This window comes from Lepisma saccharinum, chromosome 7 (genome assembly GCF_977018435.1).
Source record: "Lepisma saccharinum chromosome 7, izLepSacc3.1, whole genome shotgun sequence".
Taxonomy (NCBI): Eukaryota; Metazoa; Arthropoda; class Insecta; order Zygentoma; family Lepismatidae; genus Lepisma; species Lepisma saccharinum.
The window spans coordinates 27925162-27950398 of NC_139235.1; the positions used below are offsets into that span (position 1 = coordinate 27925162).

General features: G+C 36.5%; 1 protein-coding gene across 1 annotated transcript in view; it reads right to left on the bottom strand.

Moving 5' to 3' along the window:
- The window catches only part of LOC145990395 (uncharacterized), a 55658-nt gene that overhangs the window by 3216 nt on the left and 27205 nt on the right, over positions 1–25237 (bottom strand). The window contains exon 3 of the mRNA XM_083126090.1: positions 15037–15156. Within this exon, the coding sequence (XP_082982216.1) occupies positions 15037–15156 (120 nt within the window). The remainder of the gene's footprint in view (positions 1–15036; positions 15157–25237) is intronic.

The window sequence follows — 25237 nt, forward strand, 5'->3', positions numbered from 1 at the left end:
TAATTTCTTTTGTTCCAGTGGTTCTTTCATTTCTCCGTAGACATTACTTAAGTTCACAAGCGTGAGAGCAACTTGAAAATGATCGGTACCGAAATGTTTCTCTTGTATTTCCAATGCCCTCTCGAGTAATTTCTTTGCTTCCAGAGGTTCTCCCATATCTCTGAAGGCAATACCTAAGTTCATAAGAGTAGAAGCAACTTGAAAATGATCAGTACCGTAATGTTTCTCTTGTATTTCTAATTTCCTTTCCAGTAATTTCTTTTGTTCCAAGAGGTTCTCCCATATCTCCGTAGGCATTATGACATTAATTTATTAGTCGTTGTTATTAGTATAGTCTTGTGAATAAAATCCGTTCCTTCGACTTCGTGAAAACTATACAAACATGTTTTTTTGTGGTTATCCTGAAATCGGGCAGTGTTCTAATTCATGTGTTAACCTACCATTCAGTTACATTTGTTCGTTTATTACTTTAAACAAGTTTGATGCATTACGCGCCATCCTGGATATTTTGCGACTATTTAGTTTTGAACGTAAGTGAAGACAATCGTACAATTTGAACAATGGAGGTTTTTTTAGCGCTCTCGTCTTTCGAGAAAGAAGTGAAGCGTTGTCGTATTTTTTACTGTGACGGTCCAACTATCTGAGAAACAATTGCCTGTTCTGGGACTATCTTGTATGGAAGTGTATCTAGAATGAAAAGAAAAACATACCATTAATTTAAATTATCAATGCGGAAATGTGAATCTACCAATGAAACGAAACGTTTTTATGTAACATCATGTCATTAGTAATCAAGGATTTCCTTGAAACCTGCTTATCTCTTAAAATGGAAGAAATCAATGATCAATTATAATTTTAATTCATAACTTACCAACTCGATCAAGCAATGAGAGGTGATATTACGTTTTATAGTGTGTGTCATCATGTCAGTAGAGCCATCCTCCGTGGCGGAGTGGTTAGCACAGCGCACATTGAACCCAGGCCTGGGTGTTTGTGAGTGACTATTCATTAATTTCGTCATATCACCACTCATCCCCATCTTCTTTATTAGCTAGAAGTACCACATAAATGTTAAAGGTAAAGTGCTCCCCTGTGCATAGCACCACGCCATGAAGGCGTGATCCGGTCGTGAGTGGGGGTGATGTGATCAGCATCACGCCCCTGACCGCCTTTACCCCCCAGGGTTTCCCCCAGGTACCCATGTTATTCGACGCTGGGTGGGCGCCGGGGCCGCTTCCATCGTTAGAAAGAAGTACCACATAAGGGAGGTAAAATACACGAAATCAATCATGCCAGTAAAGATTTGTGTGTTTTGTCTGTAAACATCCACCTGCCAGGAACATGCTTCTTTTCGACACCTCTCTTCTGATACATCTATACGCACATATTGTAGGGATGGAAAAGCTCCACTCAACTATCACACGGCTGTAATACGCGTATGAGTTGTATTGAGTTTGAGTTTTTGATTTAAGTCCATTCTATCCACAGATAGGTTAATTGGACTTGACGTACAGTTTAAATTGGGATCCTAACCACTACGTGCCTCCACCTCATATCGATCCTGTAACCCCTTGATTACAGGAGGAAGACGTTACCACTCAACGAAGTCCAAAGATGAGCTTCGGGCAATTGTGGAATGAAGCAGAGTGACGTTTTTTTTTAATATTTTAAAGAAAAAAAACATGTAACTTGTACGTTCTTACATTTCAGAGCAATAAGGTAATTTGTATTTATAATAGAACGTGCCTTTATCACTGAGCATCCAATGAGACACGCTATTAGGTCCTCCCAGAGACAAGGAGTAACTGTTTCTTCATTTCAAGACATTGAAGCATAATAGGTCTCTATCTCAATTCCATTCTTTTCAAATATGTAGTAATCATCACAACTTTGCCTATATCAAATGAGAGACTTAAGAGAGTGGTCTGGAAAGTTCTCGAACGAGCAATTGAATTACGAAATTATTAATTAAAAAAAATGTTTCTATTTTTCAACATATTCTCCCTTGAGATCAAAACATTTATTCCAGCGATTCTTGAACATCATTTCCGCGTTCCTGAAGTGGCTTTCCATAAATATAAAAAATATCCCTCTGTAGCATCACGTCTTGATTCGATGAAAAACGCTGACCAGTGTGGAGCAGTTTTGTGTTTTGGGAAGAAATATAAGTAGGACGGAGCCAAATCTGGGTAGTAGGGTGCATCTTCCAACAATCCATTCGTCAAACCCATTAATTTCTTTATTTCCAACGTACTTTTGTGGGCAGGTGAATTGTCTTGATGAAACCTTTTCTTCCTTTTACAAACCGGGTCTTTTTTGTCCATTTTCAAGATTGGAATGACATTCACTGGTTATTATATTACCGCTTTGAAGATAACCAATAAATATATACCCCCTTTGTATCCCAAAATGCCGGTTTTACAATGTTTGTTCTTTTTGGGGCTGAACAATCTTTATCTGTACACTGTTTCGATTCCGGTGAGTAATGAAGAATCCAAGTCTCATCCACGGTTATAAATCGACGCACAAAATGAAAAATGAGTTTTATTGTTGTTAAAGCCGTTAATATATTTTCGTAAGAACGCGTTGTTGATCTGCTGTTATCAAGTTTTGCACCCATTTTGCTCAAAGCTTTCTTATATCGAGTGCTTCATGCAAAATATATCCTGCACGTTCTTTCGATGTACCTGCAGCTTGAACAAGTTCACGCACTTTAAATTGCTTGTCTACAGAGTGATATCGTGTATTTGTTCTATGGTTTCTGTTCTTGTTGCAGTCTTTAGACGTCCTTAACAACGGTTATATTCAGAAGCCCATTTTCATTTTTTCAAGAGAAGGAGAAGAGTCCTAAAAAAATTTATCAACTTGGTGTTACACATTCATTCAACTAATTTTATCACCACTATATTCAACTTTATCCATTTTAAGGAATACACACAATGCATCTGCTTCAGATAGCTGTATTATGGAACGTATTTGAAGGAATGACTTCCTATTTACATGTGTGTTTATGGAAGATGTACTAAAGTAGGAAAAATCCAGTGTTCGGAAAGTTACTTTTAAAATGGTAACTATTTACAGTATAGTTACTTGCTTCAAAAAGTAAAAATTACAGTTAATCATTAAAAAAGTAACTCAGTTACAGTTACCTGTACTTCAGAAGTAACTGTAAGCTACTTTTACAGTTACTTTCGCTGAAAATTTTGTTGCAACCAAATTACACAAATCGATCATTAATTGTAATAAAATATTTTGTGAAGACTAACATGCATTTTACTCATGTTACTGGTACATAATTTAAGTCTCCTGTGCTTTGGGCAACGTCATGAAGGCGTATGGGTGGAAGAGGGTGAAGTTAGGACTTCACACTTTCTTGATCACAGCCGAAGGTGGTAGTGATGTGATCGGTACCACGCCCCTGGCGCCTATTACCCCCAGAGTTTCCTTTAGATACCCACTTTATACGATGCTGGGTGTGTGCCGGAGCCGCTTCAACAGGTGGAAAAAATCCCAGTTCTCTCCCACCGAGTATCGAATACGTGTCTCTCGCATGGTAGTCAGGCACCCTTTATTTTATTTTTAAAGAATACCCCGATGCGGTAGTATCCCCCGTTATTCATATTTTCTCAATTTTCTTGTACGTCAATTTTCTCTGTTTAATGTATTCTCATTGGGACAAATACAAACATCCATGTCCGAACCGAACTAAAATGCGGGACCCCCGACGTATAGTGCGTTGTGTTAACCACTCCGCCACGGAGGTCGACTGATCTACCGTAACTCATATATTTATATTTAAATAAAATTTATATTTATTTTCGTTGTTGTACTTAAGGGATGTCCATTGGAGGGGATTCTAGAAACTGTATAGAAATAGCATGATTTTATACCATCTAACATACCGGTTCCTCTCATTCGCTGCTCACGTGTGTGTGTTCGCTAAAGGGATGCAGGGTGCTATCTCGACAATTTATCGGGGTCGAGCCACATTTCTGTTTCACTAGTAATTTAACTTCAAAATAAGCTTTGTACAAAACATTTTTTTAAAATATGGGACGTAATTTTTTAAATTAACGAAAAATTGCCGATTTAAGTTTGTATCCCGACAATGAAAAAGTTCAAGGCTACTTTACGATCAGAACAGATGCTGCGACTAGGCCTACAGGTTAAAGTAAGATTTGACATTCCAACCACAAAAACTATTGAATACAAGGCCATAGCAATAAGCACAACAATATCTCTGGGGCCCATTACTGTGTACATAATTTCATAATTCATTTTTGTTTTGGAACTGATCAAGAGAATGAATTCAATATAGATTCTTCTGTATTTTAGTAATGATATTTGTTCGCTAATGCTACTTGAGAACGTATGCTGAAACCGAAAAATATTTCTAACAAAAAAATACCACCTTCCAACTGGCCAAGTGTTTTAATTTAAGGGTGTCGAAAGATTATGTATGAGCATCAAAACATTATACACTTACAAAGTTACAGAGTTCCACCGTATAGGCTGATATATGGTGTGTTTGTGTGTTTAGGGGGGAGGAAGAGGGAGAGAGAGAGAGAGAGAGAGAGAGAGAGGAAGAGAGCACTCACGTGGCAGAGTGAACGTGCTTCGAAACCAGAGATCTTAAGTTCGATCCACGATTAAGGCATTGATGTATCTCTATGTTTGCCCCACCACAACCATGTCTTGGATTAACGAAGAGACAAGGAGGCAACGTAATATATCCTAAGTAAAAAGAATACAGAACAGAGACAGGGGAATTCACATATCGAACCGAGTCGAGGTTGTGTGTTGCAAACGAAAATGTGTAACTATTATGGCAATTGTTGTTGGTTGGCGTGAATTGTTAATCTGCCTAAACTGTTAAAATACTCTAATATCAGGTTTTCTGTTGCAATTATTATTTCAATTTTGAGAGCCCCCATGACCGAGTGTTTTTGCATACTGCTCTATGAAAGCGGAGACCCTATGTTCGATGCTTGGGTAATATTTAAGAGCTTATTATGTTCGTTCATTTATTTGGTCACTCCATCATTCGTCCTTATCATTGAAATTAACCAAGAGGGTTAGAAAATGGTCCAAAAAATAGCAAAGTTACCACATGCCTATCACGTGCCGAAAGGAAGGACCTTCTTTGCTAGTTTTCTTTTTATAAATGATAACCACAATAACATAAAGAAACGAACGAAAACACAAGCAACGAATTTTGATTAATGAAGAAAATAAATCGCCAGCTCAGAACATGATTTCTTGCTAGCCCAAAATGGACAACAAATATTTCTTCTGAGGCCAAATGACAACAGAACGAAACGCTATGCTAATTCCTTGATCACAGGTGGCTAACATTTTTCTCCTGTGTATCGCTGACGACTTTGACAGCTGTGCAGCTCTTCCTTGTCTTGCATACAGTTTCGACATTGACGTTGCAGTGTTTCGAATTCAATTTGGTGATTTTTTTGTGTAAGACGTGAAGCTCAGTGAGACGTTACATAAGAATTTCAGTGTACATCCTGGTCTGCATTGGTGCAAGCTAACAAGGCTCTAATGGCTCGACTCCAAGCCTCTGTGAGGCTTCTGTTGTGTTCTGTCAATATGTCTCTGTTATTGTCCTTTCATTAACTCCATCTTATCGCAATTCATTCACATCGTCGCGAATAGCCAAAAGTGGCAGAAAAGCAACATAAAATAGCAAACCAATCAATCAATCAAGTTAAGCATTTGCTCTCTCTCTCTCTCTCTCTCTCTCTCTCTCTAACACTGTGTGTGTGTGTGTGTGTGTGTGTGTGTGTGTGTGTGTGTGATGGTGTGTGTGTGTGTGTGAGTGTGTGTGTGTGTGTGTCTGTGTCTGTGTCTGTGTCTGTGTCTATGGAATGAGGAATCCATTTTGAAATAGATCACACACAACCCTGTACTCACTTAAATAGTCAGAGGCTTATATTATTGTGAGTATTTTTCAACTTGAAAAATTGAAGTTAGTACTTGCCAATTCTTCTGCAACCTTTAGCCACTGTTGCCTGGTTCTGATTGTGGTGGTACTGAAATAATGTGCCTCACATTCGTAAAACTTTTAACGTTCACTTTTGTCATCCAAACAGCGCAAGAAGTCAAGTATAAAGAGAACATTACGGGTGAATTCGGCCGACGAAAATGCATCTTGCGTTGGAACATGTGGAATAGTATAGTAGATGTCAATATCGCGTACTTCATTAGTGCTCTTTGTGTAAAATCACTTGGCTTACAAAACGTTTTGGCGCGACAGCTCTTCATGCGCAAATTCCTGCCAAACAGCTTTTAATTGAGCAACCTATGATCAGAGCATCGAGTCTCATCGCCGAAGTTTTCTGGCTTTCGAGACCGGATTCCGCTGATATTGCTTTCAAGTAGCTCACCAACTGCTCTCATGGCGCTAGATCAGCCTTGAAATTCTGCAGCTCCTAACGATGATCGAACCCGGAACCCATCACAACAAAAGGTAAAACCGTTCGGCTACATGAAAAGTCTACTAAATTTCTTGAAATGTAATTGAACAGAAGTTAATTAATTCTGAGGAACTAATGCCGATTTAACCAAATTTTTTTGTTTGTTTTAATTCAATTCGAATTTGAAAGAAACAACAGGGAATACATTATCTTGTAATACCTTAAAGTTGACCACATTATGAAGTGAACTGAAGATGGATTTGAACTCATACTCGAACTCATAACAAGCACAAGTGGTTGGGATTCCACTTAGCCTAGCTGTGCACAAAGTGTACTTAGAAACTGGAAGTCATATAATGCATATTGAAATGAAAAATCTGAAGTTAAATTAAATTGATTCTAACTGAAATGATTACGAACAATCATATCACACTAAATGAACGAACATAATGAGCTCTTAAATATTACACAAGCTTCGAACATAGGGTCTCGGCTTTCATATATCAGTTGCAATTCATCGCAACGCTGAGCCATATAAGAGTACACTGTTTTGTTTACCCTAGCAACATTGATTACATGTATCGTAGAACCGCAGTGCTGCAGGTCAATTGATTTTCATATGAGACACTAACATGCCCTAAATCAATACATGGATTTACTTCAGTAGTTGCCAGCGTTACTGTTTGTGATTTGCAGGCATGCTTGTGGAGTGAGGAGGTTGAAGTTGAGGTTGTAGTTTCACTGCATATTCCATACCATACTATCTTATCCAACAACCCCACAGTCAGTTTTATTGGAGGAATTACAAGTATTGCATCTGCCAATCCATAAGTTATAGTTTGGAAATCTGTTTAATACATTGCGTTTGTTCATTCACTACTGCATCAACTCCCCTACATTGTCTCGAAAATTTATTGAGAAAGTCCGCGTATAACGGTAGGGAAGGGGAGAAACGGAGTGGGTGGAACGACGCAGGGAGCGCTTGCCTTAAGACGTTTTCCATAACGAAATACCTGTAGATATTGATTAATTGTATTGTCAGTTTATGATAAGTATATTTTTACTTCTAAGTATCATAGGAGTAGTGGTGGCCGACTTTAACCCATAAAAAAGATGAGGGAATGGGAGAGAATGAGGTGTGGAAACGTAGATATGTTGCATCAAAAATTATTATTCATTGGAGCTAGAACGAACTGAAAATATGTACAAGTAGATAGTAAATATGCCTTTGAGGCCAACCCTGATTTTTTGACCTCTAAGAAAATCGCACCAAAACCTCAAAAACTCACTTTCTATCCACGTTCCGCGCCTCATTTATTGCGCTGACGATGTTTCACAGCGAAGAAAAGCAGTGATGAGTGAATGCACTTTCTCATCCTTGAAGGATGAATGGGCCTTATCGTAATTTTCTAAGTCCGGCCATGTTTATATATCGTGATCTTTGTAAACCTCAAAAATTGCTCCGAACGATGTGATCTCTGCCACACACGCGCGCGCTTCTTATTATTTCTGTATTGTGACGTGTTTTTTTTTTCAAGCAAACAAACAAATAATAATTGTTTTTTTTTGTCCTACGGGACACCTCTGTTTGTCAAAAATTCGAGATGTTTGCAATTTAACGCAGGACTTGGAAAAAAATTTCGGAAAATTTTTTGTTCCATGACGACCTATGTTCACTTTGGTATGGGAGGACAGAGGACACCGAGACTCGACCAACGCACTAAACCCGACCTTTCTACGACTATTCGTTCAAAAGTTACGAGTGATCAAAGTTTGGGGGGGGGGTTAACTTCTTACCCCTTGACCCCAGGACCACCAAAACTTGGTATACGTATTCTACACCTTCAAAATCGACAGGGGGTATCTAAAGATACCGGATGGGGGTGTTTTTCGATATATTTTTTCGATACCTCTTACCATTTTCGAGATATTTGCAATTTAAGATTTTTTTAACGCTGTGGACTTAGAAAATTTTCGATTGATGAAAAATTTGGTTCCATGACGACCTATGTTTATTTTGGTATGGGAGGACAGAGGACACCGAGACTCGACCGACACACTAAACCCGACCTCTCTACGCGTACTATACGTCACCAAAAAAAATCGACAAGGGGAGATTTTTCGATAACTCTCACTGTTTCCAAGGTACTTAGGTTTTTGATAGACGACAACGACGGAGTCATCAATGAGTAAAAAGTAGTGTAATTGGCTATTGGTGCGAGAAAGTATGAGGTATTTTGACTGTATAGAAATACTTAAAACTAAGTCTATAAAAATATCTATAAAATATATATAAATATATCATTTTCATTTGTTAATATTACTCCTAAGTATTTGAATTTGGAAACTGGTTCAAACAAGTTGTTATCAATAATTAGATTTTGATTATTACGTAACACTTGGTTTCGGCCTGTAAGCATATATTTAGTTTTCTCTTTGTTAACTTCCAAATCTATCTCTTTAGCAGTTTTGAAAAATATTTTAGCATTTTTCTTAATTGTATTCACATCATTCCCCAGTAAGTCTACATCATCTGCATATGCTAACAACTGAGTCACACCATTTCATTTTAGTCCTTCTTTAGTTTCTTTTACCTTCCTAACAGAATATTCTAAGGCAAAATTAAAGAGCAATGGAGATAATGCATCTCCTTGTTTTAACCCATCATGAATTATAAATTTGTCAGACACATTAATACCCACACGAATTTTACTTTCTGTTTCACTGGTGCATATTTTTATCATACTAACAAGCTTCTTAGGTATTCCAAACTCGACTAATATATTATATAATTTATCTCTTTTGAAAGAATCATATGCTTTTTTTTAAAATCAATGAATAGCTGATGGACATTTTTGATTATATTCCTACTTTTTTTTTCAAGTGTCTGTCTGATGTGAAAAATTTGATCTGTAGTTGACCGGTTACGTTTAAATCCACATTGATAATCACCTATAATTTCATTAGCATATAGGGTTAGTCTTGTTAAAAAAATGTTAGATAATATTTTATATGTTGTTGAGAGTAGAGAAATTCCACGGTAATTACTGCAGTTCAATTTATCACCTTTTTTTTTAAACACAGGAACAATTATGGATTCTTTCCACTGTTGAGAGATTTCTTTTTTATTCCATATTAAACAAATTAATTTATGAATTTGACATATTAATGAATTTCCACCATATTTAATTAACTCGGCTGGTATTAAATCAATGCCAGGGGCTTTGTTATTCTTTAGCCTTTTAATAGCATCTTTAACTTCAGTCAAGTTAGGTTCTGGAACTAAAGATTCTGCTGTGTAGACTTCATTTACTTCTGATTTATCTCCTACATGGACATTTAAAAGGTCATTAAAGTAGTTCTTCCATCTATTTAGAATATCGCTTGGGTCAGCTAGAAAATCACCGTCTTTATCTTTTATCAAGTTTACTTTAGGTTACCATCCCTTTCTAAACTCATTTATACCTTTATATAAATCTCTGATATTTTTATTTTTGCTGTTTGTTTCAATTTCGTTAATTTTGCTTTTCAAGTAATCTCTTTTTTTTTTACTTCTAAACGTGTAGTTAACTTCTCGCTTTATTCTATTATAATTGTTTAGATTTGTATCATCAGAGTTATTTAACCACCTAAGTCTAGCCTCATTTCTTATTTCTATTAGATTATGACATTCATTATCAAACTATGGCTTACTTTTTCTCGGTTTATGATATCCTATACTTTCTTTAGCTGCTGATTCTATTGCATTACGTATGTGCTCCCAATTCTTATTTACGTCTGTTTCATTTATATTTTCATCATCATTTAAATCCTGCAAAACATCAAATCTATTTGACAGTTTAATTTGGTAATCTTTCTTAATTCTTTCATCAGTAAACTTTCCTGTATCAAATTTTTAGAACTTTTAGATTTTGTTGCTTATGATTTATCACTGAGAGTCTTTCTCTTAATTTAGCAATTACTAAATAATGGTCACTGGCAGAGTCAGTACCTCTATGTGTACGAACGTCAATTATACTAGTTTGCCTTCTCTTATCAATGAGAATATAATCTATCTGATTATGAGTTTTACCAGCTGGAGAAGACCAGATATATTTATGGATATCTTTATGTTTAAAAGTGGTACTTTTCACAATTAAATTCTTTGAGGTTGCAAAAGTAATCAATCTTATACCATTATCATTACTTAATTCATAAAAACTTTCTTTACCAATCATGGGTTTAAATTTCTTTACCAATCTGTACATTACAGTCACCTAACAGAATTTTCATATCATACTGAGAAAATTTATTAAAGACCTGTTCTAACTCTGCATAAAAATCATCTTTAGCATTATCATCTTTATCTTCCGTTGGTGCATGTATGTTTATTAAAATAATTTTACACCACCTACCCTGTAAAACTGCATATGATATCCTATTATTAATAAATTCTACTGTTTTAAGAGCCGAGATAATTCTATTATTTATGAAAAAGCCTGTTCCAAAATTATGATTTTCAGTACCACCATAGAAAAAAAATATAATTTTTAATTTTACAATTCCCTTCTCCTAGTCACCTAACTTCCTGGACAGCTACTACATCTAATTTATACTTCACTATCTCATTAACTGTACACTAAAATGCCCCAGGCCGGTAAAGGCTCAAAACATTCCAGGTGCCTAATTTAATATTCTTATTCCTAACATAGATCTTATCCTTAGTCCAGGGACCTCCCAAAGTAGTCCCCACCTGGAGATTTAAACAGGGGACTATTTTACCTCCGGAATATTTTACCTTGGGAACATCCATGGCCTTATATTTCTGTTTCTTGACATGTCTTTTTACAGTGCAGAGTTGTCAGCTCTACGCCTGACCCCCAATATGAATAGAAATCAAAATTCTATACTTAATAAAACTATGACAAATTGTAAAAACTAATAGCCTACATGCACAAAAATAGAATAAGTATTGATCCACAAAAGCAGTGACCTACAGAAACACTAACCTACCTCAATTGCATGTGCAGACATGCATAGAAAGGCAATGACCTATTGCGTATTGATCTTGTATAACACACGGAGACAGATTGCAACAGCTGCAGGCCAAAACTCTAAATATATACTAATTACAACTAGATGTATCAAATATCAAACTCTTTTATATAAAATATAAGATTCTTGTTCAGTATACTAGAAATATATTTAATATAAATAATAAAAAAATCAGTATATCATACCAAACAGAGCTATAATATGAGGAGCACTGGAACAACACCTCTATACTCTTCAACTGTTCTCACAATATTAACTGATCTGTAATACAAGAACTCTTTAAATAGCATAAGCACAGACCGCATCTGAAACAGTGAGCAATCAGAAGACACCCATTACATCATAACCAACCAATCAGAAAACAACACACATCTAATAATTTGTTGCATAATATTGAATAATAATTTGTTGCACAACATGATGCAATAGAAGTAGAGCAGAAGTAGACTTGTATGTGTATGTGTGGGTAAATATATGTAGGTATAGGTGTGTGTGGGTGGGTGTGTGTGGGTGTAGCTCTTAAGAGCATCTTGGATTAGTTTTAAGTGAAGCCAAAACAGTATTGAGAAAAGCCATATTTTTAACAAATTTATAAACAGCAATTTAACAAATTCAGGTTTAGCCACATCAATCTGAGGGGGGTCATACTTTCTCGGAAGCTTTTTTTTTACAAAAATCGTAGGTTATACACAGTAGCAATAAAATTTTATAGATATTTTTATAGACTTAGTTTTAAGTATTTCTATACAGTCAAAATACCTCATACTTTCTCGCACCAATAGCCAATTACACTACTTTTTACTCATTGATGACTCCGTCGTTGTCGTCTATCAAAAACCTAAGTACCTTGGAAACAGTGAGAGTTATCGAAAAATCTCCCCTTGTCGATTTTTTTTGGTGACGTATAGTACGCGTAGAGAGGTCGGGTTTAATGTGTCGGTCGAGTCTCGGTGTCCTCTGTCCACTCATACTAAAATAAACATAGGTCGTCATGGAACCAAAAATTTTGTCCTGCGTTAAATTGCAAATATCTCGAATTTTTGACAAACAGAGGTGTCCCGTAGGACAAAAAAAAACAATTATTATTTGTTTGTTTGCTTGAAAAAAAAACACGTCACAATACAGAAATAATAAGAAGCGCGCGCGTGTGTGGCAGAGATCACATCGTTCCGAGCAATTTTTGAGGTTTACAAAGATCACGATATATAAACATGGCCGGACTTAGAAAATTACGATAAGGCCCATTCATCCTTCCAGGATGAGAAAGTGCATTCACTCATCACTGCTTTTCTTCGCTGTGAAACATCGTCAGCGCAATAAATGAGACGCGGAACGTGGATAGAAAGTGAGTTTTTGAGGTTTTGGTGCGATTTTCTTAGAGGTCAAAAAATCAGGGTTGGCCTCAAAGGCATATTTACTATCTACTTGTACATATATTATGGTGGATTTTTTATAAAACTTATTGTGAAATCGTCGTACAGCTCAATCCTATATACACCAACCCGGGTTTGCTCATGCCTGATCCAAGCTGTACCCCTTGTAGTTTGACAGGAGCAAGGTGCTGCTGTTCAAAGAAACTTTTTTTGGTAGCAAAATACAAAAGTATTTTTGTTTACAAACATTATTTTCCTTCCGAAAAGCATTAAAACCACTGTAAAGCTATTGTACTGTACATTCTTGTGCCAGTTAGTTCACTTGATCTGCACGCTGGGAAAACTTTTCTAAAGGAATGAAAATGAGTTTAAAATGAGTGTAAAATGGTTGATTATGATAACGTTTGGTTTTAGGAAACTAATCTTCAGCTTCAATGTGTAGGGAGGTACACAATTCTCAAGAATTATAGAATTGGAAGATAAGATATAAATATGCATCAGAAGAGTGGTGCTGAGTTTCACTTTCGAAATTTTCACAAGAATTTTCAGAATCTTAAATTTCCACTATAAACCATTAGTTACATTTTATCAAAACTATATGGTAAAGTTATTCAGGAAATAAATTTTGCTTTGGAATGAGTAAAAAATCTGGGAAAATTTTTACGTTACCAAGTCGTCTAAGTATTGGACGTTCAAAACTGAAAAACTAAATATACCTGCCTAATTCTGACAATTTAAGGATATAGTCATATGTCGGAGAAATAAGTGACTGTTCTTGCATTTTAATGTAATTCCCTGATCCCAGAATGTCGTTGAATTTAGCCGATTTTCTGCACCAATGCAGACACCAAGGACGGTAGAGAGACCATGAAATTTTGTTTTCTAACTTCCATAAATGTTCTGTTTTGTTTTTTATCTCTGATACAATTATCACAAAAGATGTAATTGTGGATACTTACTCTTTGCGAAACACATAAATGAAAACGTTTCATATTCCATCAATTTACAAAAAAGTAATATTTTCCTCATTTTGTGCATAGATATGGCATTGAAAATGCCATGTAATTTTAACAAATAAATAATTTGAAGATATTCCGATGATCCTACACAGCCAACTAGGAATAATGAAACGCAATAGAATAAAACGACAGACTGAAATACTGAAATCGGCGTATGTCATAATTTGTATTCAGCAGATAATTTCTTCAGTTTTTCTGAGAGAGCTAACCGATTTTTTTCTTAATTCGTCAGGAGATGTTAGGAAAAGTAGCTATAGTTAAATCTATCTACAGAGAGTATGTTGAAAATAACCGATTCTTCTCGGTTTCGCCTCGAATATACGTACATTTGCGAGTTATTCAGATATAAAGCGGATATCTACCTGATTATTGACAGATAACCCATATATATTTTGTTTACCGTAATTGCAAAGTTAATCAGTCAGTTACAGTTGTAAGACTGTGCTCCCTGGTTTCATATATTCAGGATACAATTCCGCATTTCGAGGGTTCAGAACATCGAAATGAGGCATCAAGCAGAAAAACGATATAAGGAAAAATTGTTTGCTTCAATGACATGTATACTTTTTGAAACATAATGTATATATTGCTTATATTGTACATTTCATGATAAGACGAGATAAAGAGCCTCTTTGCCCCTCAAGCGGTCTTTAGATCTATCCCGACAAGAGCGACATGCAATTTCATTTCAAACTTAGATCCTGTCCTGATTAGCCTGCCTGCCCATAAACTGGATCTAAAATAAATTTGACAAACTTTGGAGTTGAGACAAAGCAAGATTGAGAACAAGCATTTACAACATGTTTTAAAAACATATCTTTAAAATAACCACAAAACCATAGAATTCTAAATAAATACAGTATATGGCCTAAATAAGAACTATTTATGTAAATTTTGTATTATGTTTGTGGAGCTCTAATTATGTACACCTCCCAAATGAAAACCCTTCCTGCGCCACTGTGAGTTGGTGTCATGTGAAAGAGCAATTACTAGATGTAATCAGAATCCAAGATATTTTTTAAACTCTGCATGAGATATTCAAGAACTCTTCTTCGTGAAATGTGGGGTTGGATTAACAATTTGAAAATTAACGACAGGAAGACCATTCTTTTAACGTGTTTGAACCTTCTGAATGAACTATTTCGTGTCCCACTTCTTTTTATGGAATCAATTTTCACTCACCTCCTAACACAGCAGGAAAAAGAAATATGAATATCCGTACTGTGGTAGTCTCCAGAGCAGTACTTGCTTGCACTGATTCTATTTCAGGCTTATTCTTGAACACGAATTGGCGGTTGAATTCTGTAGAGAAAAACAAAACACCACTTAAACACTCTGATTCACCAACATATGCAGTCACATGGAGTGTTGGGTACAAAGGGAGGATATCAATGCTCGAGATAGGTATTTACACGAAACGGAACGCCTTACTTTTGTTATTATGATGTTGTATTTTTGTGTCTGATTTGATTACTACATCGACGAGATTAAATGACCCGCTCTATTACAATTATTAATAGTAAATATTAATATATTTACATAAACATAAAATAATACAACACATTCAACACGAGTTTTCTGGAATTTTCTTTACTTTTTTAAGATTTCAAAGCAGGGAAATCCTGAATGGTTGTCAGCTCGCCCAACCGGGATTTTTTAAAAATTCAATGTACGTATCGTCAATGCTTTGTCTTAATAATGTTTATTAAAGGAATACATTTCTGCAAGTGAAATCTATTTCGATATTGCTATTTTGCGTTTGATCAAGAATTGGATTTATTCTTCAGAATGTCAAGAATAAAGGCTCAGCTTATGAAAAATGAGCGGCCATAAAAAGAGAAGCCGAATTTGTGTAAATATCCTGGGCAGGAGGATAATTCTGTCAGAGTATCGAATTCACAAGACACGACAAATAATAATAATAATTGACAAGAAAAGAAGTAAAATATATAACAATAATGCACAAAGGATGAAGTCTGCATAGACTTCGTCATACTCTTCTAAGTCCTTCGTAGCAACAACTAAATATGGCCAACCTAAGGTTGCGATTATTTCTACTGGTGTACAGTGTCTCTCAAAAGTTTTAGGACAACGACATTTTAAACTAGGCAACCCAATTTACACAAGGCGTTGGTGGGTTGCGTGTAGAGTTAGGCTCAATTTCAGGGTTGCCACATGCACAATAGATATTTATAAAATGCGCGAAAGGAATAAAAACAAGTAATATTGTATAAAATTATGAAAAATATCACTATTATATCGCAAGTGACAAAATTCTTTCTGAAAGAAAATAAAAAGGTTTCTTAGTATTTCATCGCTGATGAGTGAGTCTACAGAAAGGAAAAGAGGTGAGAGAAAACGAAAGGTGACAAAGGAGAGGAGAAAAAGAAAGCGAAAGGAGAAGAGGAAATGTAGAGGAGAGAAGAAAGATAGGATAAACGAGGAGAGGAGATGTAGTGAGGAGAATGGAAAAAGATTCTAGGAGAGATGAGGAAAATGGAGCAAAGAAGAGAGAAGAGGAGACGAGAGGAGGGGAGTGGAGAGTAAAGTAAAGGAGAGAAAAAGAGAAGAACGAAAAGAAGAGGAGAAGAGTGCAGTGGAGTCGGAAATCTAAGACAAGAGAGGAGATACGAGGAGTGGAGATGAGTGGGATGGAGATAAGATGCGATGAAAGTAGGGAAGGCGATATGAGATAAAAGCAGATCGAGCAGAAGGATGGGAGAGGAGAAGGAGAAGAGAAGAACAGAAGGGACTGAAGAGAAGAGGTAGTTGCAGAAAATATCGTCTCAGCGTCAAGAATTGATGCATTGGTCAAATTATCGACATGAAACATTCAATAACATTTTGAAATGTATTGGAGAATGTATTAGATCGGTTCGAAATGCATTTTGGCTTAGTTCAGAGCAAGGTAAAATCTTCCATGTAAGATCTTTGATTTTGCCTGCGATTATACCACTAAAAACATGAATGTAATTTGAATATTTATAAGAATTATCCAATTTTTGTCCGCTTCTCGGTTCGTTGAAATGGAGATTTTGTAATTCAATTTTTCCCCTCCCCCCATCGTTAATTCCAAACTGAATCATTCCGTTTCACACGGCGTGGACAATGAACACAATGGGATAGGTCTAAAACTTACGAAAATTTTCTGCCACCGGAAGGGTTTGAACCTACGACCATCAGATTGACAGCCCTGAACGGTAAACACTACCCTACAAGCTTTCGCTCCTGAAAATAAGTAGAAGGAGCTGACCAATGTGAAATGTAGATGCAACTCTCCTCCTACATGTAATGTGCAAGCAATACTTGTTTGTAACAAAGAAAACGAAGGTAGTACGACTCGGCGAAAACATTTAATTTAGAATTGCACATGATGAAAACTTTTCATTCGATATTTGCGGAGGTATCCTTGCATTGAACTCGAGTGGGAAAAGGGGTAAAATTAGTATGTCCTGAATTGCCACAAATATAAATAGTTATTTCATTAATATTTGTCAATGTCTTTGAAGCAGTACACAATTATCGTTAGAGTATCATAATTCACGATCTTATACCTGAAAATATCCCTTTGAATGTGTGTCAATTCATTTATTTGTTTATTTTTTTTATAAATTCCAAATGCAGAACAATGTAGCCACTATACACTACTATGACAAATAATGTTACCATGCTCTCCACACCTAGTATGGAGGATCGAACCTGGGACCGCTAGCTGCCCAATCGTGAACTCTAACCACTACACCACGCCCTTACCTTCGATTGAAACAACAATTTTTAAGTATTCTGTCCCTCCAATATTGTAAATGTCGTTGGGTATACATGTAGTTGAACTTTTACTTTAATTTTGAATTGCTTTCTTGTAGTTTAACAGATATCTTCGAGAAATAATTTTCGAAGTGATGAAAAAAAAACGAGAATATTGGTAGTTGCGAATGAGAGTTATTTCTTGTAACTTATTATTGTGATTAGACATTATTAATGGAGAATATCTAGAGGCTTGAACATTGCAGGACGATATTCTTTTCCTGTGATACTGCTACAGACGAAATGATTGTTTACTGACGCAAGTGTCGTGTTCAGAACAGTCTTCTGAAATGTATTTGCTGTTGCGTGAGGTAACACGAAATAATTAAACCGTTTGCGAACTACCAAATCTGCGCAACGTTAGACGTAAACAGGCGGAAAATTGTATTCATAAAATCACTTCACATTTGACAGTATTAGTCAAGAGAGACTCGTGGGACACTACTATATAAAAGAGAGAGAGAGAGAGAAAGAGAGACAGATATTACAAAATAGTTCAAATAGTCCCAGCGCCATTGAAAAGTCATGATAAGTCTATGTTTAGAAAATAATATATTTATAAATTAAATGTTGCGCACTAGGAATTATTATTGCAATAAAGAACATGTCTAATTGTGAGTTAAGAAAAGGCAATAATAAAGAGACATTCTCGCATCACGATTGCAGTTCGAAAAAGTCGGGACAGGGATTGAAAGTAACGCACTGTCCTGACAAAATCGCTGAATCGGACGTCTGGTAGCCTTGCATCAATGATTATAAAACTAAAACCATCCAATATTGCAGCCTGAAGACTTTTGCGCAAGAAACGGATTCATTTATGTAAGAACAAAATTGAAATTTTTACACATTTCTAAAATCGACGATGTTATTTTCGTAGTTATTGATAGGTTCACATTTAAATATTTTTTCAGGGTTCGAGGGGGCATGCCCCCCCCCCCTCCCTGGGTACTGGCCTGACGTAGACAGTGGGAGAGAAATTTCGGAGAATCTTTCTATTAAATTTTATCATTTAAATAATAATAATCCTATATGCTACAGCCCAATATTGGGCCAAGGCTTACCTACCGACTGCTGGCCTCCCTCCCACGAGGGGCAACCAGGGGGGCGTGGAGATCTGCAGCCAGACTAGGGGGACGGGTGGTCGGCCCGACAGACCCCCAGCCGTTGTAGGACTTCGCTACCGGATTACGCTCACTCACTCGGAGCTCCCCAATTTCATTACGATAGTGGGTTGCCACCGGCCCTATACACAGGCCGAATATTCCCGGAGACTGAATACGGGATCGAACCTATGCTGAGATAGGTTAAACCGTTTATTGACAATCGTGAACTTTTCGTTTAATAGATAATATTTGGTTTTAAACGACGGGAGAATATTGGTCAAATTTCCTTTCGTGCTCTTTTGAGAGAATATATACTTCTACAATAGCAATCGCGTTCGGAAACTGTGAAAAAAATTACTTGGTTTTCAAAGGCAGACAAGCTTGGTAGCGTAGCTTGCTCGCATTCAAAGTGACTCACTCACGCTATTCAAGTCCACTTCTTATCGCAAAACACGGTGCGTCGATGCACAGTGTCTGCAGCCAGCATGTTACAAGTGACCAGAGTCGAATTTGAAAGAGAATCTGAAGAATGATAGATTTCGTCAGAGGCAGCTAGGTGGGCACTAGCTCAACATGCAATACTTTAAGTCATAATTTCTGACAAACAAGAAATCTTATTGAATAAGTATTGGGATAGTAATACATGTATCCGCTCCTTTTTAACAATATTAGCTCGAAGACAATCTGTATTCCATTTGTTTATATTGGCAACTTGGTCAACCGGAGGTTATTATAAGGAACTACTTCGTAGATGTTCATGTAACCGTTATAAAATTACAAATAGAGTATATTCACAAGCTTAGATATACTAACAACGAAGAAATAAATTCAGAGTTAAATTTCAAATGCATGTGTATAGAGTAATTCTAGAAGTACAGAGCTATATCAAAGTATTGAACTTCTTTTTGCAGGATAACGTTTACAATATTGACGTGACAGAATAATTAAGAACTGTTGCTCCAAGGGAAACAAAGGGCGTAGTGTATTGGTTAGAGTTCTTGAAAGCATTCGATCCTCCATACTAAGTGTACTATTTTTAATTCTCTTTTTATTATAAACAAGAGCATGGTAACATTATTTGTAATAGCAGTGTATAGTGGCTACATTGTTCTGCATATGGAATTTATAAAAAAATAAACAAATAAATGAATTGACACACATTCAAAGGGATATTTTCAGGTATAAGATCGTGAATTATGATACTCTAACGATAATTGTGTACTGCTTCAAAGACATTGACAAATATTAATGAAATAACTATTTATATTTGTGGCAATTCAGGACATACTAATTTTACCCCTTTTCCCACTCGAGTTCAATGCAAGGATACCTCCGCAAATATCGAATGAAAAGTTTTCATCATGTGCAATTCTAAATTAAATGTTTTCGCCGAGTCGTACTACCTTCGTTTTCTTTGTTACAAACAAGTATTGCTTGCACATTACATGTAGGAGGAGAGTTGCATCTACATTTCACATTGGTCAGCTCCTTCTACTTATTTTCAGGAGCGAAAGCTTGTAGGGTAGTGTTTACCGTTCAGGGCTGTCAATCTGATGGTCGTAGGTTCAAACCCTTCCGGTGGCAGAAAATTTTCGTAAGTTTTAGACCTATCCCATTGTGTTCATTGTCCACGCCGTGTGAAACGGAATGATTCAGTTTGGAATTAACGATGGGGGGAGGGGAAAAATTAAATTACAAAATCTCCATTTCAACGAACCGAGAAGTGGACAAAAATTGGATAATTCTTATAAATATTCAAATTACATTCATGTTTTTAGTGGTATAATCGCAGGCAAAATCAAAGATCTTACATGGAAGATTTTACCTTGCTCTGAACTAAGCCAAAATGCATTTCGAACCGATCTAATACATTCTCCAATACATTTCAAAATGTTATTGAATGTTTCATGTCGATAATTTGACCAATGCATCAATTCTTGACGCTGAGACGATATTTTCTGCAACTACCTCTTCTCTTCAGTCCCTTCTGTTCTTCTCTTCTCCTTCTCCTCTCCCCTCCTTCTGCTCGATCTGCTTTTATCTCATATCGCCTTCCCTACTTTCATCGCATCTTATCTCCACCCCACTCATCTCCACTCCTCGTATCTCCTCTCCTGTCTTAGATTTCCGACTCCACTGCACTCTTCTCCTCTTCTTTTCGTTCTTCTCTTTTTCTCTCCTTTACTTTACTCTCCACTCCCCTCCTCTCGTCTCCTCTTCTCTCTTCTTTGCTCCATTTTCCTCATCTCTCCTAGAATCTTTTTCCATTCTCCTCACTACATCTCCTCTCCTCGTTTATCCTATCTTTCTTCTCTCCTCTACATTTCCTCTTCTCCTTTCGCTTTCTTTTTCTCCTCTCCTTTGTCACCTTTCGTTTTCTCTCACCTCTTTTCCTTTCTGTAGACTCACTCATCAGCGATGAAATACTAAGAAACCTTTTTATTTTCTTTCAGAAAGAATTTTGTCACTTGCGATATAATAGTGATATTTTTCATAATTTTATACAATATTACTTGTTTTTATTCCTTTCGCGCATTTTATAAATATCTATTGTGCATGTGGCAACCCTGAAATTGAGCCTAACTCTACACGCAACCCACCAACGCCTTGTGTAAATTGGGTTGCCTAGTTTAAAATGTCGTTGTCCTAAAACTTTTGAGAGACACTGTACAATGTGCATTTTTGTTCCCGGATAGTAGGAGAAATTAGGCAACACAAAATTATGCATTGTAAAACTATGTGGGTGAATTCTACGTATAGCTTGGCTAACTTTATGGATAGATATTTCCAAATTTCTCTTGTCATTTTACACTCACTTAACCCTCCGTAACCCGCGCGACGGCACTGAGTTCCGCCTTTCTTAAAATGTTTAATTATTTTCCTTACCAGTGCAAAGAAGGTCGGGAAAACACTAGGTAACTTATCTTCACTATTTTCCCGAAAACATAGAGGCGTTGGCGCCTTTAATCAGTCGTTCTTTCATTTGCTTTCACGCATCTGAAGTGATCGGTCCCTCTTTGGCGGCACTCGGTACCCCGTGAGGAATGTTTCCTACCTTAAATCACAGCACGCGAGCCATGAATTTGGTGGAAAAAAGAAGCATAAAACGAAGGTACGTTGTTCGGAATGCAAATTATTTGTATGCAGACACCATTGCAGTACACATACGAAATGTCGGAGTTGTCAAAATAACGATATTGAAAAGTGACAACATTCCGTTCCATATATTTGAGTCAGTATGTATTTTCTTACGTATACGTCGTAAGAGTACCAGAAACAAATTGAGATTTGAACATTTTAAAGATATCTTGTAAGTTTCTTCGAGGTGTGTTTTCTACATTTGATTGCTTTTTCTGCGAGTCAGTAAGATTTTGACAAAGAATTTTGAAACAAATAATTCCTTTCTAAGCCCATATAAATTGTACGATTTCAATTCGTTTTGAAAAATGCGTTGAAAAATTTGAAAAAATGTATGCAATATACCGGGTGGTCCATTTATAATGATGGTATGGAATATCGCATGCAGATATAGCAAAGCTTCACAGGCGAAGCTAATTTACAAATAGGAGTTGACTACGTAATATTTTGTAGCCTTCTAAGATGATACGATGAAGAGTTGGTGACAAAATGACTACGCTAACTGGCAATAGTGGTGGTGGTGCAGTGTTAATGGCCCCCCCTTCTCCTCTGTATTTTCTAGCATACTGATCTATTGCATGCTAACCAAACCCCCCTTAAGCAATATTGGGAGGCAGGCTCTTGTAACGCCACGGGTCCTCCACACGTATGTATGTATGTAATGTGATTTGTGGGAAGAGGGGGCCAAATTTTGAACTTACGGCTGGAAATGTTTCTATAACATGTTTTTGTTCGAAACAAATTCATAGATATTGTTAATAAAGAAAAATAAATATTAATATTTTGCTATTAATTGTAAATATACTTATTGTATTGTAGCAATTAGTTTTTTGGTATCGAAAGCGACTGTGTTCTCTCTCTGTTATCGTATTTGAAAATTATTTTTCTGTGGACATCTAAAAACTACAATTTCGTTCTCCCGTGTGCTAACAATAGTGACAGAATGACAGATTGAACAATAGGTAGGCCTTGGACGGCGGAAGTTTACTTCCTGTTTTTTTTTCAGTAGCTGAATAATAGGTAGGCCTTGGACAGCGAAAGTTACTTCCTGGGGTTTCAGTAGCTGAACAATAGAATTCCTCACTGACGTATACAATTTGTTTGTTCATGTTTCAATACAGACGATGCTATGTAGGCTACAAGGTTACAGCAGTTTTTTTTTTTACATCAGCCTTGGAAACTGTTGACCTCACTAAAAACGGATAAAACTAAAAGCTCTAGTGTGAAAAAGTTCTGTTTCATTTTGAACGTCGGTGAAGAACATTTCAGCAGGATTTTCTCTCACCTCTTTTCCTTTCTGTAGACTCACTCATCAGCGATGAAATACTAAGAAACCTTTTTATTTTCTTTCAGAAAGAATTTTGTCACTTGCGATATAATAGTGATATTTTTCATAATTTTATACAATATTACTTGTTTTTATTCCTTTCGCGCATTTTATAAATATCTATTGTGCATGTGGCAACCCTGAAATTGAGCCTAACTCTACACGCAACCCACCAACGCCTTGTGTAAATTGGGTTGCCTAGTTTAAAATGTCGTTGTCCTAAAACTTTTGAGAGACACTGTACAAAGTCAGAAAGGTAAAACAAATGGCAAGGTTCAAAAGAGGGAACATTTCTGGACGTTTACTGAAAATTGGAGCCCGTTCCAAATAATAACATGATTACAGGCAAAAAAATAACGGTTAGGTCATATTGGGTACATATGTACCCAATATCGTCTAGTCATATATTTTCTTCTTTCAAAAATGCAACAGAAATTGTAAAGAAAGTACAGCATTATTATTTTCATAGGTAGATAAGTATATTGATAGACTTACGTTTTACTTACATAACGATATAATGAGATTACGCAAAGAAATAACATCGTTTACAAAGCAATAAACTAGAAGTGACGTTAATTGTTTATTAAATAATCATAATATGCAGGACGTGGTCTTTGAGCCTGCATGGTAACATTTCAAGTAATCAACTACGCGGACAATATTTGCTCTAGGCTATGACTTTTGTAGACACAGTGTACCTGGTGAGCACTTTGCGAATTAAGTTTTTTTGCTTTGGGGGAGGGGGATGTCCACTGAGTGACGTATTTTTTATTTAATTTTGGAAAGTACCTTTTTCTTAGACGTTATATAAATTTGTGCTGTACATGTCACCACTCAGTAAACTCAACTACCACTGGAGGCACATAATGGTTTGGATCCCACTTTAAACTGTAGGTCCAGTCCCGATTACCCTCTCTGTGCATAAAGCGAACTTTGTTACGTACCCAAGAGGATCAAGTAAGGTGAATAGTTTGCCAAAGACGAATAGAGGTGGCAGCACCAGGCGTGCAAAGTTAAGAATTGGCATAATATATGTGAATAACTTTATAAATAAGAACAAAGCAAATTGGAAAGATGAAAAACAATAGAATATATTATAAGAAGACAAAGAATAAATATGAAAGAAGTAAATTAATATATATATTTTATAAATCAAATCAGTGATCACATGTAAGTTAATATGAAAATTAAGGAAGTCAAAGCACTGATACAAGTTTGTGTCTTTGAACAGATATTGCATCTGTCTGATTGATTTACCATTCCCATAGGGGAAATTTTGTTTACATCAGTGGCGAGCGCGTTCTGATCGACGCCCCACAGCACTTTTTGGTTGCGCGGTTTAACCGTAGCACCTACTTGGATGCGCGTGTAAATCGTTTGCACCAAGTATACACTCTGTTGTACCTAGTTAGTGGTGGCGCGTTCCAATTGCAGCCCCAAGGGAGGATATTAGTATTATTCCCAAAGCTTAGAGGAAACAGTTGGAAAAGTATAAAGGAATTCGTTAAATAGTCAAAACCTAAATAAATTAAAATCCAGAGGGAAGTTCACAGAGAAGATAAGAAGGAAGTCCCGATCCAGACCGTCCATTGAGAAGGAAGTCCCGACTCAGAACGTCCAATAAGAAGTAAGTCCCGATTCAGACCGTCCATTGAGAAGGAAGTTCCGATCCAGGCCGTCCATAAAGAAGGAAGTCCCGACCCAGAACGTCCATTAAGAGGGAAGTCCAGATCGTCCATTGAGAAGGAAGTTCCGACCCAGATCTGCCCATTACGAAGGAAGAAGATTGAGATGAAAATCGACTGTAAACGAGAAAATTATAGAAGAATGTAGCTTATCATGTAAAATTCTTACTCCATGTATCCTGTGTTTAAATAATATATTCGTTTAAACGTCTCCATTGGAAGGCATCCTGTCTGGTTTCGTTGTCTACAAAGAACCCTACCCTGTAGATAAGCTAGCTGAGTTTCAAGATTAAGGTTTATGTACCTTTGCACCAAATGAAGGTAGC